Consider the following 16,445-nt stretch of genomic DNA (forward strand, 5'->3'; position numbering starts at 1 on the left):
GGTAGTCAGATAACAGCTAGAGGACATCTGTTTTAGGAAGCCTGCTGTAGCCTCTGCACGACATCATTTAGGTGTTATTGAACTCTCTTGGCAAACCAGTGCCTATACACATTAAGGTTTTTCGTGTGCCCCCCAATTCTAATTAAAACAACCAGGAAGAATGAAACATTTTCCATTTGCTGGTGTGCAGTGGGTGAGAATGGTTTACTGACCATTGTCCCCAATTACTGAAAAGAATACCTCCTGTATGAGATGTTTACTGCATGTTGAGGGTAAGGAAAGTTTTGTGGTTAATGTGTATAATAACTGCTCAGTGTGCACATTCACCACGTCCCTTGGAGACTGTACACATAATCTAACCATGAAAAGATAATTGTGCACTTTTCCTGGTCGATATATGCAATCTTCAACAGGCACCATCTTAACTACGTTTTGTACGTGCTCTGGCCATTATGCATTGACTCTAACAGGCAGCACTTCTCACCAGATTGCTCCATACTTTCCTCACATACTTTTGCTTGCCCTTCAATTCTTGCTTGCCCAGATGAAGAATTCAGAGAATTGTGTGTGTTTTAGTGTGGAGCTCTGACTTTAACATGGTTCGAATGTAGCCTACTCTACATGGATAAGTCACACCCTTTGCTCTGGCCACTTTTGCCTCTTACTCCACCTGCCAGCGTCATGCGGCCCCCAGAAAGTTTGCCATAGCGAAATGCGGCCCTCTGACTGGAAAAGCTTCCCTGACCCTGCAATAAAGGCTTTTTATAAACCAATTAACACAGACGTTAATGAGAACTTCCAGAAATCTGTGTTAAGGGCATCTGGCACCATATGTGAAGTTAACTTCCCTTTTTTTAATCCTAGTTTCCCCAAGGTCATTCGGGTGGTGATGTGACTGGAAGCTAGAAACCTTTTCTAGCTTGCATACCCCAAAGTGGCAAGGATCTGCTGACAGGAGAAGCATTTGATTTCTACCACTTTTAAGGATGGGCTGTCTTGACTTCGTTTTGTCTCTTGAGGAAAAGAAGATTTCGTAGCACACAGTCAGTCATTCATTGCATAGCCCACCCAAAGGGATACACACGCAGTTCCAGGGGCTCCATTTCAAGAACTGACACTGCCCAGAGATAAAAAGGTAGGACACATTTTCACACTCAGGTATTCAATTACATTTCATAGGGAGCTTACTCCCACTCACATCCACTCACCATGTGGATTCCTTGCCCTTCCCTGCACACTTAAAGGTCCTGTATCTTGAGCCTATTTAATCTCAAGCCTGGCCTAAACTCTTCACATACCTCTCCTGCTTCCTTTTAGATATCTTTTCTCTCTTACAGTCTCTGGCCCTTTGTCTTTTCTACCCTCGGTACAGATTCTGCCTTTCCTTCTTCCTGTGTGTCTCCTGAGCAATGAAAGCACTTGCACCAAGGTGGTTTGAGAAAGGAAGACCCTCTATCCCCTTCTGTATTAAGGGCCGGGCATCTAGTGATATAGTCAGGGCTGCCCATGCCTGAATTTTGACTACATGGTTAGAGAGGATTGCCTCGGGAAGGATGGCACAACAGGGCCAAAACTAACAAAATGAATTTCAACAGAGACAAATGTAAGTTTCCGCACTTAGGCAGGAAGAGCCAGCTGCAGAAATGGGGGACACCTGGTGTGCTTAACATGAGTCAACAGTGCAATGCAGCAATAAAAAAGCAAATGCTATTCAAGGCCGCAACAACAGAAATATGGTGTCCGGATCGATAGAAGTAATCGTATTGTTGTGCTTTGGTCAGATCACACCGGAAGTACTGTGTCCAGTCCTGGGCACCACAATTTAAGAAGGATATTGACAAGCTGGAATGTGTGCAGATGAGGGCAACCAAGATGATCAAGGGTCTGGAAACCAAGCCTTATGAGGAATGGTTGAGGGAGTTGGGTATGTTTAGCCTGAAAAAGAGGAGCCTGAGAGAAGATGGGATAGCCATCTTCAAATATCTAACGGGATATCAGATGGAGGATGGAGCAAGCTTGTTTTCTCTTGCTCTGAAGGCTAGGACTCGGACCAGTGGCTTCAAGTTACTGTACAAGAAAGGATAATCCAACTGAAAAGGAAGAACTTGCTGACAGTAAGAGCTATTTGACAGTGGAACAGACTTCCATGAGGTGGTGGTGAGCTCTCCTTCCTTGGAGGTTTTTAAACAGCGGTTAGATGGCCATTTGTCAGGGGTGCTTTAAATGAGATTCCTGCATGCAGGGGGTTAGACTAGATGACTCCTGAGGTCCTTTTTTCCAGTGCTGGGCAACTGCTCTTAATCAGGCACACCCTCAGAGACTTAGGAATCCGCTTGGTTTCCAGGGCTCTCTGTGGAGCTTATTCGCATGGATGTCTGACGCTGCTCTGCACATGACCTGCTGAACCTCTGAAATGGGGAATTGACCTTGGCCATTGAGACAGTGTACCATAGGCATCCATTTCCCCTGCTTCATATGTATAATTTTCCTTTGTAGGAATAGAAGTCTGGGAATAGCCAATCATCTTAAACATAACAAAGCACAACCTACATATCAAAGACTGCCTAAGTTTTGCATATATTTCAAACAGGTTCTATTTTAGGCTTGTAGAAATTGGCAGTGGGTGCATTAAGGCTGAATGTTTCCCTAACACTCCTTCTCTCTCTTTCTCTTTGCATTCTTCTTTCTTTTTCAGGTCATTCTTATGCAATAGGCTAAAAGTAATTTAAATGTGCAGGATGAAAAAATGGCACAGGCACTGCTGGTACCACCAGGACCTGACAGCTTCCGCTATTTTACTAGAGAATCTCTTGCAGCTATTGAAAAACGCTGTGCAGAGGAAAAAGCTAAAAAGCCCAAACAAGATCATTCAGATGCTGATGACGAAAATGGACCAAAACCAAATAGTGACTTGGAAGCAGGGAAAACACTTCCATTTATATATGGAGACATTCCTCCAGGAATGGTGTCCGAACCTTTGGAGGACCTTGACCCTTATTATAGCAATAAAAAAGTGAGTTATTTTGTTAAGACTCGCTGGATTTTGGCCACTGCATTAATGCCTTTTCACTGTGTACTTATTTCACTAGAAATCCCTCTCTTTCTACAGTACTTGATTTCAGCTGGAAAACATTTGGCCTTGCACAAAATGTTGCTCTGTTTGCATAATCATTTTTTTATTTAATGACAACATGCATGCTCTTTCTGTTGCCTGTTCATATGGAAGCCCAAGCTCCTCTGCCCACCACCAAGAGTTCCCTGGCCCTCTTTCCACCTTTGAGTTCTTCCTGGGGTCCTTGGGTCACCCTTCCATCTTCCTTCAGTACCTGTTCCCAGGGACGTTCCAGAGCTGTGGAAGGGGAAAGCCTAAGGAGGTGCCCTTTCCAAAACTCCCTTCCTGCCTGGTGGCGAGGGCTCCTCTTAAAGGAGAAGCCCTCACCAAGCCCCACCAGCCCATTGTGTGTGTGTGTGTAGCTTCAGAAACTGCTTCTTTTCAAGGAGAAGCACTTTCCGATGCTCCCTTCCCACCCAGCAACAAGGCAGGGCAGTGGAATCCCATCTTGCCAACTCGGCGAGAAAGAGCACCTTCTAGAGTGCTTTGCTGCTGGGCCCTCTCTGCCCCTAGGGGCAGGGTATATGAGCAGCAAAGCTGGTGGCGGAATGCTGTGGCGCTCCACTGCTGCCTCCTTTTCTCTTACCTGGATTGCTTCTGCAGTGGTGGTATGGCAGGGCGCTTGCGGGAGTGCTGCCTCTTCCATTTCCACCACCTGAGGCAGCTGCTTGATCGCATGCCATGAGTGGGCCGGCTCTGCCTGTTCTTAGAAGGAATGTACTCTCCTGGCTCGCCACTGAATTTTCTCCCATAAAGAGTTCTCCGTTGCTTCCTGCTGCATCTCCAATGCCAAGGCAGTATGTGTTGTAAGTAAATCTCCCTTTCAAATATATGTTGTTCCTCGCCAGTTCCTCTCCCTCTTTGTAGTATGCCAAGGAGGAAAAGTGCCTCTCTTACAGCTGTGGAGACAAGGTTCCACTGCTTCAAGCCCTTGAAGCCCCAACAGCAGCCAGCCTCTGACAGGTGTACTTCCGGGTTGGCACCCAAGATTTCACAGCACAGGGTGTCAACTCCATCTGGTGTCTGCAGGTACTGGGACCTGCCATGGAATCTTTCTCAGCTGAGATTGCAGGGACTGTGCAAGGCCCCAGTGATTCATCCTCCTCCTGCAAAGGTTTTGAACGGATGCTGTTGAATTATTGTGGCCTGTGTCACTTGTAGAGATCAACTATGAGTCAGTTCACCAAGTCAATACTGAATTTTTGTGTTTGTTGATTGCCTCACCGCACTCCAGAATATGTGTTCTTGTGTCTTTGCTCAGTCCACTTTAGGGAAATGGTTGGGAGGAAGATGATCAATTCATAGGAGAGTAGTTTTGTGTGCATATGTGTCAGGGATGAGGTGACTACTCTTGAGTAACAACCTTCCACATGCTTGTCTTTCAGACGTTTTTATTGGTGCACATTATTTACAGTGTAACGAACTACTGATTCCATATCTACCCGCTCGAGTCAGATTCCTGCACTGCCCCCCTCCGCGTTCTGGACCAACATAAAAGCCTCGGAACTGAGAAGCACCTCCCTTTCCTCCTCCTCAATTCCGGCGTCGGGGGGGGGGTCTTCTGTCTGACTCATTCCTGTCCTCTCTGTCCGCCTCCCTCTCTTCCTGCCTATGGAGTCAGGGCTATTGGATGCTGCCAGAGCCCTGGCCCTCCCTCTCCGTTCCCTGACTCCCTCCATCAGACCCTTCGCTCTCATGACTGCTGGGAGACGGACTGCTTCAGATGACAGGGGGGGTTCTCTATAAGCCCTCCCCCTTACAATATGTATCATTGGTATTTGATGCTGCCTTTAGGATGATTACTTAGGTCACCTTGACAAAAAAATAATAGTGACTCTAAGCGGTCTTGCTGTTGATAATAATAATTCTATTAACTTGAGGGGCCATTGGCTTGAATCCAGTTGTAAAAGCACAGAGGGGTGAGTCAGCAAGTAGCTCCATCTTCCATTGAAATCAGCGAAGCAACAAATTGTAGGAAGTAAATAATCTGTGAACAATACATGATATATATTTTTAATCCTACGTTCTTTTTTTGTTTGTTTTCCAGACCTTCATAGTATTGAATAGAGGGAAGGCAATTTTCCGATTCAGTGCCACATCTGCCTTGTACATTTTAACCCCTTTCAATCCTCTCAGAAAAATTGCTATTAAAATTCTGGTACATTCATATCCTTTTCAATGTTTGGAATTAAATTTGAAGTATTTTCAATGTTATTTTGAAAACAACAACAACGGCTGTCCTGTTTACAGATACATTGTAAACCAGTGCCCCTTGTCGGTAGTTGAAAGCACATGCATGTTGAGAACAAGGGTGGGGTACCTGTTATGCTCCTGAGGTCATTGGTCTGAGACTCCTATCAGTCCCACATAACATTGCCAAAGGGGAGGGATTGTGGGATTTGGAGTCCATCAATATCTGGAGGGGCACAGTTTTGCCAGACTAGCTTTAAAAGTATGAATGATCAGGTTCAAAACTTTATTGACCAGAAAATACCATTTGTAGTTAATGGACTTCAGCATGTATCTAGAACTACAGTGGTGCCTCGCTAGACGAATTTAATTCGTTCCACGGGTCTTTTCTTATAACGAAAAATTTGTCTAGCGAATCCCATAGGAATGCATTGAATTTTTTTTATAAAAAAATTTGCCCATAGGAACGCATTAATTGAATTTCATTTGAATGCATTTCAATTGAATGCATTTCAGTGCATTCCTATGGGAAACCGCGATTCGCTAGATGAATTTTTCATAAAACGAATTCGTCTAGCGAGGCAACCTCCGCTTGAAAAATCCTTTCGTTAAGCGGAAATTTCGTTAAGCAGGGCATTCGTTAAGTGAGGCACCACTGTATAGCAGTACCTGTCAAGAATGACCATTTGACAATATTGGAGATTCGGCAAGAACCAAGATCTTTGCTCACAGTTTATTCAGGGAGTGCTTCTTAATGTTGATGTTCTAAACCAGGGGTGGGGAACATGCCGCTCGCCAGATTTACATGTGCAGGTTACCAAAATGGCACAAGCACTGCTTGTACCACCAGGACTTGACACGTGGAGGGCCAGATGTTAGCAACCCCTGTTTTAAAAGAAGCATATCAGAAGTAACTGGATCCCCTTCGTGCACTTTGTGGCACATGAGAAGCGACTTGGAGGTTTGAGGCGAAGAAAGCAATTGGAGCGAACAGAGCAGAGAAAAATCATTATCCTTGCCCGTGTTAATGTCAACATTTTCCTTTGAATATCTTTTTGAGTAATCTTTTATCTGTGATAAATCTTTTATCTGGATAGCTAAACCACTAAGTGAAGCATTAACAGGGAAGGAAGAGTTATTTCAAAGTTATTGACTGTCTTCAGAAACTTGTAGAAAGTCCACAAAAATGTCCAAATTTGGAAAATAGAAAGAGAAAATAAATACCTAACTGGTTTTTAGTAATTTATGCGACAGTTGTATGGCTGGTTCATATAGTCACAGATAGATACTGTGCTGTCTTGGGTCAAACACATCCCTATACCCTGCTAGCAAATGGAGAGCATAACCTCTTGATAGTGACACACCCACAGTGACCCGGCAGCAACTTCTGCAATTTCTGAAGATTAATCTGGTAAAGTAGGTTCTTCCCTTAAAAAACTCATGCTACCATGAATCTATTTTATTAAAAGAGTGACACGAATCTCTGCCTTTTCTTTTTCTTTGTTTTGCTGCTGCAGGCAAAACGTTGGAACTCTTGAAAAGTTGTGTGTGTCCACTGCTTTTATTAAAAAGAGGTTATTTAGAGTGGGTACTGTCATTAACGTGGTTTTATAACCTGATCTCTGATTTAATGGCCATCATTCCTTGACCACATCTTACATTATTCAGCATGCTAATTATGTGCACTATTTTGACCAACTGTGTATTTATGACTATGAGCAACCCTCCAGAATGGACCAAGAATGTAGAGTAAGTAAATACCTTTTAAAAATAAATAAATGTTTAATATGTTTTGATTCTTTGTCAATTCAGATGTGAATTTTGACCAGCTGTCTCCAATAATATTCCTATGATGGTTTGTGCATTTCCTTTTTTCTTCAGAGCTTTAAAGAGGATCCTAAATGAAAACATATTTTGTGATTTTTGTTTGTAATTAATTTCCTGTTTTTCTTCCATGGAACTCAAGACAGCATACATAGGGTGTTCCCAGTAGTCTTCTATCTAGGTGATGAATAGACAAGGCATGATTCACACAATTAGCAATCTTGTGAATGGCTTCTTAAACATAAACTGCAGGAGTGTCCGGGGCCCATTGGAATGTGTGCAGAGAGCCCAGCATGTTGACCACGCCTCCTGGGGGGATCCCGGCCACATCATCGCCAGCCAGCTAATTGGGTGACTGGGGGCGTGGCCGGGCCCCGTGGCTTGCCTGCCCCTGCCCCCTAGTTTAGATCCTGGGTACGTCCATGGAGCCCAGGGGACTGTAATCCTTCCCTTCCCATGCTGTGCTTCTAACTGGGCCTCCTGCACCTGCTGCTTGCAGTGGACAGGGAATGAATGAGAACTTTGGAATGAATGAGAACTCCCCCCCCCTCAAATGCAAATAGCAAGTATAGGGGCCCTGATCTGGGTCAGGACTACAGGATGAAGCCCCAGGGTTAACCCCCAACTCCATGCCAAGGTCTTACCATGCCTGCCATTTACTTTAAAAAGCTGCTCATGCAATTGCTAATGGTCTGAACAGCATCTAACTTGCTTCCCGCGCACCCTCATGCCTTCACATGCTATGTCACTTGCCTTCAAACCATGTCCTGGGATTGTCTTGCACTATAAATGGAGTGTGTTTAAATTGTCACCACACTTACCCTAAGGGCTACTCTGGGCCACATTGTGTGCATGCTGTATGCATGCTGGCTATCCCTTTTGTCCCTGGCATATTCACATGGAGATGGGACACAAACATCATGCTGTACGCTTGTTAAAACCTATGTGCACAGGCCAGAACCCTACAGTAAATTCTCTCTTTTTTTTTGCGGGGGGGTGGGGTGGGGGATGACAGCAAGATTGTGGTCGGCATCTACAATTGTAAATGCCCTGGAACTCGGACGTTTTGGCTCCCGAACAATTGAAACCCAGAAGTGACTGTTCTGGTTTTCGAACGTTCTTTTGGAAGCCGAACATCCGACGGGGCTTCCGCGGCTTCCGATTGGCTGCAGGAGCTTCCTGCAGCCAATCAGAAGCTGCGCTTTGGAAGTCGAATGCTTTGGAAGTCGATTGGACTTCCAGAACAGATTCTGTTCGACTTCTAAGGTATGGCTGAATAGGGTTTTACCTGTGTATGACATAACGGAGTTCCATCCCCCTATGACAATGCAGGGATGGTGGAAGTAGAAGCACACTCAACTCGGCCTTCCATGTGGCAGGACAGAGAGGTCTTTAAGGTATCACCTGAATTGGCCCTCTGTCTCAGAGATGACACAGTCTTCCTGTTAGCAGAGCTATAATCCATTAGCTTATCTGCATCTTTCTAGCCAATCATATTTTAAAAAACACAGTACTAAGTGTTAGATGCAGCAGGAAGGCACCCGATGGCAGCCATCTTACGGAACCTAAGCAACTCTGGGTCTCATCAGTCAATGCTTTGGGTAGCAGATTGACTGGAATACCATGAAAACCACTTAGTATTGTATATGTAAGGAAGGCAGAACATACGTGCCATCAGTTATTTCTTAGCAAGCTGAACTCTGATCCTGTACAGAAATGCAATTTACTAGGTTCCCAGAGAAGCCTTATTTTCCACATCAGTTGAATAAGACGGAGGTTTGATAAGTAAACAGTGGAAATAGGTAAGGAGGAGTCAGGTGATGGAGATGGAAGTCTGACTCATGTAAGACTTATTGTTCCAACGGGGCTGAAGGAAATGCAGTGCAGAATATGGAAGCCGCTTGAAGAGCAAAGGCTAGATGGCAGAAAACATGACAGCGCATGGGGATGTAGGAAGGTGCTTATACTCAGCCGGACCAATTGATCTGCATAATTCAGTATTTGTTCACAGTGACAGACAGCAAGTCTCCAGGGTTTCAGGCAGGAGTCCATTCCAGCCGTACCTTGATTGAACTTGGGACTCTTGGCATGCAAAGCATGTACTTTACCACCAAGCAACAACCTTTCCCCAAGAAGCAGTGGGATTAAATAAGAAACCTGACGAGTGGAAAAAGTAAGAACAAGCTGCAGAGTGGAGGGCTTCTCTTTAAGTGCCAGCAAGCCAGGCTTCCCCCGTGGGATGCTTCATTCAATTTCACTTCCCCTTAATTTCTCATCTTCCACCCTCAAAAAAAAGAAAAAAGAAAAAGAAAGCACCCAGTAAACATTCCATGTTGCCTGGCTAGTTCCCGACCCCCCCCCCCCAGGCAGAAATAATGACACATGACACAATTAATTAAGGTTAATGGGCTAAAAAAACAGGCCACAACTTTATTGGTTACAGGTGATAAGCGGTATTGGCTCAGGCATTGGATCTAACCAACTATATCTGACTCCTGAGCAACAGGTTGGGGGTATCTGGGGTAGATGGTGTTGTTTTGGCTTCATCAGCATCCGAGCTTTGGAGAACGAGGTCACTATTAGTATATAGGGATGGACATCCAGGAATACTGATTTCGCAATGCGTGAAAAATATTTTGTTTTGATTAACTCATAGTTGTTTCAGTGTATCGTTATTCCCACACAGAGATAAATTTATCAGAGGAATCTAGGAGTGGAAGGGGAAACGGAAGAACTCATATATCTATTTCTCTACCAGCATACATGTTAGAATGGGTGATTTGACATTATCCTTATTTAGTGGGTACAATTAAGCAGTTGTTTGGTAGAATACACTATGTAGCACAATTTTGGCTGTTGCCCTGATTGTTTCAGTGGTTGAAAGGACTTCTGTATTTCTTAAATATGATGCAAATATAGCACCATAGCTGCTGAACCAGATCAGTTAGGGTTGCCCCCTTCCTTTTTTATTCAGGTACATCCAAGGTGTCTAAAACTATTGCTTTTATCAGATGCTCATTACATAGGATAAAACGAAGTCAACAATAATTCTTTATTTGTATGCCTTTAGGTACACATTCACTGGAATTTATACCTTTGAATCACTTATAAAAATTCTCGCAAGGGGCTTTTGTCTAGAAGGTTTCACTTTTCTTCGAGATCCATGGAATTGGCTCGACTTCAGCGTAATTTTGATGGCGTAAGTGCTTTAGCCATTTGTTAAAAGCTTATAAGGGCATGAAATTAGTGTCAATCTGTACCAGCGTTGGGGAAATTGTTAGCCTCCTGATGCTGGACTCCAACTCCAATGTAGCCAATGTGCAATGGGTAATGGGAGTTGTAGTCCAAGAACATCCAATGGGCAGCAGATTTGCCCATCCCGATGTATACCATACCAAGAAGCATGTATTGAAGTAAGCACAAATTCTGCTATCAGTAAAGTTTTCAATTCACAATACTGTATACAAAACAGCAAAAGTGATATTTATTTACTTGTTTATTTAAATTTTAGGAATGCTAATTTCATGTCCTGCATTCCAGGAACCATCATTTGACAACATGCTAGTATATTAAATTAGTTTTTGGTTCAACCTTTCAGGTCCAAAATAGGTGTTTTACTTTGTCAAAACTTAACTGCAGATGTCAGTTTGTAAATGTGAACCTTATGCTTAGTATAATATTGCAAAAGGTGAAATCACCAGGTTGGTCTTGATGAAAGACCCCAAGTCATTAGCTTGAGCTCTGCAATTCTGAGTAACTGTGATTTAATTCTACAGGTATGTAACAGAATTTGTAAACCTAGGCAATGTTTCAGCTCTTCGAACTTTCAGAGTATTGAGAGCTTTGAAAACTATTTCTGTAATCCCAGGTAAGAAGTGAGTGGAATGATGAAGTATCAGGCCCCTTGTATCTCCAACTGTTTTTTGTGTGCTGTCATTGTGTTTGTGTGTGAACTCCCCTATTGCAGATATTTGACAGAGTTTGTGGACCTGGGCAATGTCTCAGCGTTGAGAACATTCAGAGTTCTCCGGGCATTGAAAACAATATCAGTCATACCAGGTGAGACCTAGGTTAAACACGGAGGCTGATTTTTCACTATTTTGTAGCACTAGTCTCATCAATCACTGCCCATGTTGCTAAAAGTGAGGAATCGGAAGATCCCTTGTCTTTTCAGATCTACCATTTATTTTAATTTGCAAAATCAGCCTTCGAGTTTAGCGAACAATTGCATGAGGCATCTACAGAATGCACAGCCTATCCGTTACATTTTGTTTTGGGGTTTGCTTTTTACCATTGTTGCTGCAAGGTGACAATTTTTTTTTCTTACACACTAAACAGCTTTAACACACTGGCACTTGTATTGCCATATATCTTAGCACATATTGTCTGAAGACTGCAGTCTTAAACCAGGAGCAAAAATAGGCTTTATTTCACCTGGGTCACACCCCCAATGTGCATTTGCGTACACACACACACAGAGGCCGAGAGCATCAATGGCACCCCTCTAGGGAATTCACCCTGGGCAAAAAACCTAACTAGACTCCATCCCTTAGCTATGACTCTGTTTAAACACACTTCTTAGAGAATCAGCCCCACCGAATCAGTGGAACTTATTTCCAAGTAAACATGCATAAGATTGTGCTGCATGGCCAAAATTTGAACTAAGCTCTGAAAGCTTTTATTACGGTATTTTATTTTATTTTATTTTAAAACTTATCTGTTTCAATAAACTTTGCTTGGGAACATATTAATGAATGTCAATGTAAACATAGCCTGGGATCTTATTACCTACCTATTTTTCTTCTCCTTTTTTTTCCTTTGGGGAGTGGGTGGGGCGAAGAATGGATTGTGATTGGTGAAAATGCTTTTAAAGAGAAGGAAAAATAGGGTTTTACTTTGTTGCTGTTGTTGCTGCTGCTTTTTTGTTTTTTACTGAATGCTATTATTATATGTTGGCATTCCATGAATGAGAAAGCTTCTTGTTTTGCAAAGGGAAAAATAAGTGTACATTTAATGCAATGTGCACAGTGCATTCATGAACAGTTTTTGCTCTTCATGCATTTTCACAAGTTCTGGTGCTGTTCATTAAGCTTTACCATGTCGCAAACAAGATGTTGTTCGCTGTTTCTGCATGGCATTTTAAATAGGACAGAAGAATGCTTGATACATATTAATACGTCTTTCGATCCCATTTGCAGGCCTGAAGACCATTGTGGGGGCCCTAATTCAGTCCGTGAAGAAGCTCTCGGATGTGATGATCCTGACCGTGTTTTGTCTGAGTGTATTTGCTTTAATAGGGCTGCAGCTTTTCATGGGGAACTTGAGGCATAAATGCCTGATTTGGCCACCGGAAAATTTTACTTTTGAAATCAACTTCAATAATAGCACAGTGGGAGAAAACGGTACATTTGTTAACACTACAGAGAGCACCTTTGACTGGGAGGAGTACATTGAGGAAGAAAGTAAGCATGATTGATACGAATATATACACCTACATAGGACGTGTGTTATGCAAGTTATTTAAAAAAAAGCTGAAAGATTAAAATTAGGGATGCAACATTTGGTCCAAGCAGCTGGCTATTTCACCTGGCTAAAAGCCTTTTGATCTGCTGACAAAATGGTCTCCTCCGATTAAACAGGAAGCAAATTTCTTTTTTTAAAAAAAATCAGCAAGTCATGTTTTAATATGCACTTACAAAAAGCACAAGCAACAAATGTCACCACTGGAGGCATTTCTCATTCTCTCTTGCACAGGAGGGAATGCATCTTTTAAGATGTGCCATCACCTAAAGATTTTAAAAAAGTATTATTCTTCAGAACTTTTCTTGTTATTCATGCACAAATTTATGCAGTTCAAATCAGTGAACTCTGGAGTGAGTAATCAACTAATATTTCTTTAATTTAATTCTTATCCTTACTCTCAATCAATAGGGTGCCTTTAGCCCCCTATTGATTTGGAGAGAGAGTCTTAGGTATTTTTTTTAATAAAAAAAAACACCAAAACAAATATTTGCATAACTTTGTGTAATTATTTTTTTTAAGAAGTGTATTCTTTCCTTTGATGGGATCCAGACTACCCATGGGTAGGAATGGGAGAGGTATTCCCCCCCCCCGATAACCCTTCGCCTTGCAGCCCACTCTGCCTCTCCCCAAAAGGCTGCTGTAGGGGACCACCAATGGGACCCATCAGAAAAGCAGGGGAGGTGGCACTGAGAGCTGCCAGGAGGAAGGGGAGTTGCTAAAAATTGCCTCTCCCACTCCCTTTCCTCCAGCGGGAGCCTCTACTGGATCTTGAGCTGTTCTGCGAATGGAAGGACAGGATGGGGACCAAATCACTTGGTTATAATTCTACATGAATCTGTATTTCATAACAGCAACGGCTGAAAAATAAAGTTCTTTATTCTTTCCTCCCCAAATCAGGTCATTTTTATGTTTTGGAAGGACAAAGAGATGCCCTGCTTTGTGGCAACAGCTCTGATGCTGGGTAAGAATTTTTAATAATCTGTTGAGTTCTCTACAGTAAAACTAGGGAGCACCAACCCTCTTGACTGAGAGGTCCCTGAACACTCCGGCATCTATTAGGAACTTTGGTATGAGTGAGCAATCTCTCTCACACACATACCCTTTTGCAAGCAGTCCTAGGAATCCAGAATGTGCCCATACCAGGCTAGAATATAACCTAATGTAAATAAGGCGTCTAGTTTAGGATATAGGATCAAGGTAGGTTATTGGAAATACATTTACTGGCTTAATCTCCATAAAAAAAATATTTAAGTGAGATAATAAAGCAGTTTGGCAATTAGGTGCACTGGTTTCTCCTAGGGGAGAGAGAAGAGTATGCATATGCCAGCAATTATCTCATTTGAAACGATCTGGGCTTAATTGCTAGAGCAGCTTTCTGATTCCAGAGGTCACCTTCTGCAAAACTGCATTGGCTGGGGCAGTGTGTGTGTCTGTGTCGCTATTTATGATCCTATATTTAGCCAGTGGGTTAGAGCTGACAACCCTACGCATGACATAGGGATTTCCCAGCCTAAGCCTAAGCCTTCTCTCTTTTGCAACCTCTTTGCCTTCTAAAAAGCTGGTTTGGGGAACCGCTGGGTACAGCAAGCAACGTGGCACGTGGATCTGCCTTTTTAATGTCATAAGATGGTTGGTTTTGTACCTAACTCCCTTGATTAATTCACTTGGGGGTAGGGAAGCTCTTTGAGGCCACCTTCCTTTATGCAGAACCTTTATGGAGCCAGTAGTGGGTGAGGCCAGAGGCAAAAGAGGGCACAACACTGATTGTGAATTTTGCCTTTGTTCGGAAGGCTAGTTTCTTCGCTCTACCCTCCATTCAGGCAAACAAGGTGCATGATTGGATTTCAGGGCCTGGCAAAAGCATTCAGGGAGTTCTAGGGAGGCTGTGTGGCCTTAAGAGACCCCAGATGAGAGTCTCGACAGAGAGGCCTTGTTTGTTCCCCGCCCCTGAAACCACTAAAGAAGATCAGATGTGCGGCTGTTACAGACTCTCGCCATTTGAAAAAGCTCTCCCAAAATTTTGTCCGTGTCTAGTGGTCGTTGGATGACCCAACAAAACTGCTATTTGTTCATACCTCATGGTCATAGTGAAGACGCTTATGTAACAAATGAATAAGTAACATGGAATTAAGACTATAAATCAGAATTAAGGATATGGATAGTAAAGATAAATGAAAGGCTTAAAAGCGACTCTGGAGCAAAGCATGCCTCTACCAAACTTCAATCCTAAAAAATTAGCCCTTTTAGCTTTGTGCTGAGTCATTGCTGTAGCAAAATGTTTGCCTGAGCCAATTAGAAATAATAAAATGAGGTGATAAAATATTTGAGTTGCATTTAAATTATTCCATGGGCATTTGGCTTTGGAATTAATCATAAATGTTTCATTATTAGTCCAGAAGCTTATCTGTGTTTTTTTCTGTTGCATAAAAATTGACCAAGTGCCCTGTGGCAACTTAAAAGTCTAACAGATTGAATGGCATGATGAGTCTGAGACGTACACTCCTTCGTCTCATGTGTGAGCCAGTCTGGCTGAAGGTTAATGTTAGATTTATCTTTAAAAATACAATTGTATATGTATTTTTTCTGAATGAAATCTTGTAGACTCCCAATCATAGCTGCCAAGTATCCCGTATCCGCCAGGAAAACCCCTTTTTTCTTACCGTTTCCCGGCGGTCTCCCGTTTGGCGGAAAATCCCGGCATTGTCCCTTTAATTTGCTTCTTCCCGGCGGCCATTTTTCTGGTGCCACTTTGCCCTTCTATGGGCACCAGAAAATGGCGGCGCCGGCGCCGGAAGTCGCTTCCGCGCATGACCGGAAGTTGCGTGACGCGACTTCCGGTTGCGGTTTGCCCTTCTATGGGCATCAGAAAATGGCGGCGCCGGAAGTCGCTTTTATGTGTTTCCGGTCATGCGCGGAAGCGACTTCCGGCGCTGGCGCCGCCATTTTCTGGTGCCCATAGAAGGGTGAAGCGCCACCGGAAGTTGCGTCACGCAACTTCTGGCCATGCGCGCGCTGCCGATACCGGATCTTTACGATCCGGACTTGGCAGCTATGCTCCCAATGGAATCTTGTAGACTCTACAATATAACTTTGGAACTGAAAGATTAGACACTTTGGTCAGTGGTTCAGCTACTCCTGGGGCAATTCACAGCAAACTAAGGCTTGCAACCAAAATTGCCTTATAAAACATACTTTCAAGGCATATGTAGATGCAAAGCCTCATTTCAGAAATAAGCAGATCTACAGTGCAGCCCTGTACATGTCTACTCAGAAGTAAGTGCCAGTGAGTTTGGTGGGGCTTACTCTGAGGTAAGTAGGAATAGGATTGCAATCCCAGGCACACATTGCTCCTAAATGAAATCTATGGACTTAAGTTAGCAAAGACTAGGTTTGTTTCATTCATTTTTATTGTATCTATAAGTGCACCTAACTTGGTCTGGATCCAACCTCTTAATTCTGAAGAACAACTAGGAAAAGAAACCATTCAATTTAGGGGGGGAAATGTGGCCTCAAAAATACCACACAATGGAAGCAAAAGAAATATTGTGTTGTGTTTCACTATGTTTTCTTTTTTTCATAGCCAATGTCCAGAAGGATATATGTGTGTAAAAGCTGGTCGAAACCCCAACTATGGCTACACAAGTTTTGATACCTTCAGCTGGGCCTTCTTGTCGCTCTTTCGGCTGATGACTCAGGACTACTGGGAAAACCTTTACCAACTGGTGAGAACCATCACGAGGCAAGCTTAGTATGTATGATAATAAAGCGGAGGCTTTCTTTCTTGCTGACTGTGTGT

At 43.1% G+C, this 16,445-nt stretch overlaps 1 protein-coding gene across 1 annotated transcript in view; it reads left to right on the plus strand.

The window, feature by feature from the left end:
* The first annotated feature begins 2,671 nt into the window (after nt 1-2,671).
* The window catches only part of LOC118093501 (sodium channel protein type 2 subunit alpha), a 63,294-nt gene continuing 49,520 nt past the window's right edge, over nt 2,672-16,445 (plus strand). Inside the window, 9 exon segments of the mRNA XM_088660948.1 lie at nt 2,672-3,013; nt 5,160-5,278; nt 6,962-7,051; nt 10,197-10,325; nt 10,903-11,000; nt 11,003-11,185; nt 12,325-12,588; nt 13,547-13,610; nt 16,230-16,371. Of these exon segments, the coding sequence (XP_088517074.1) occupies nt 2,747-3,013; nt 5,160-5,278; nt 6,962-7,051; nt 10,197-10,325; nt 10,903-11,000; nt 11,003-11,185; nt 12,325-12,588; nt 13,547-13,610; nt 16,230-16,371 (1,356 nt within the window). The 5' untranslated portion in view covers nt 2,672-2,746.

Source organism: Zootoca vivipara, chromosome 1 (assembly GCF_965207765.1).
Source record: "Zootoca vivipara chromosome 1, rZooViv2.hap1.1, whole genome shotgun sequence".
Lineage (NCBI taxonomy): Eukaryota > Metazoa > Chordata > Lepidosauria > Squamata > Lacertidae > Zootoca > Zootoca vivipara.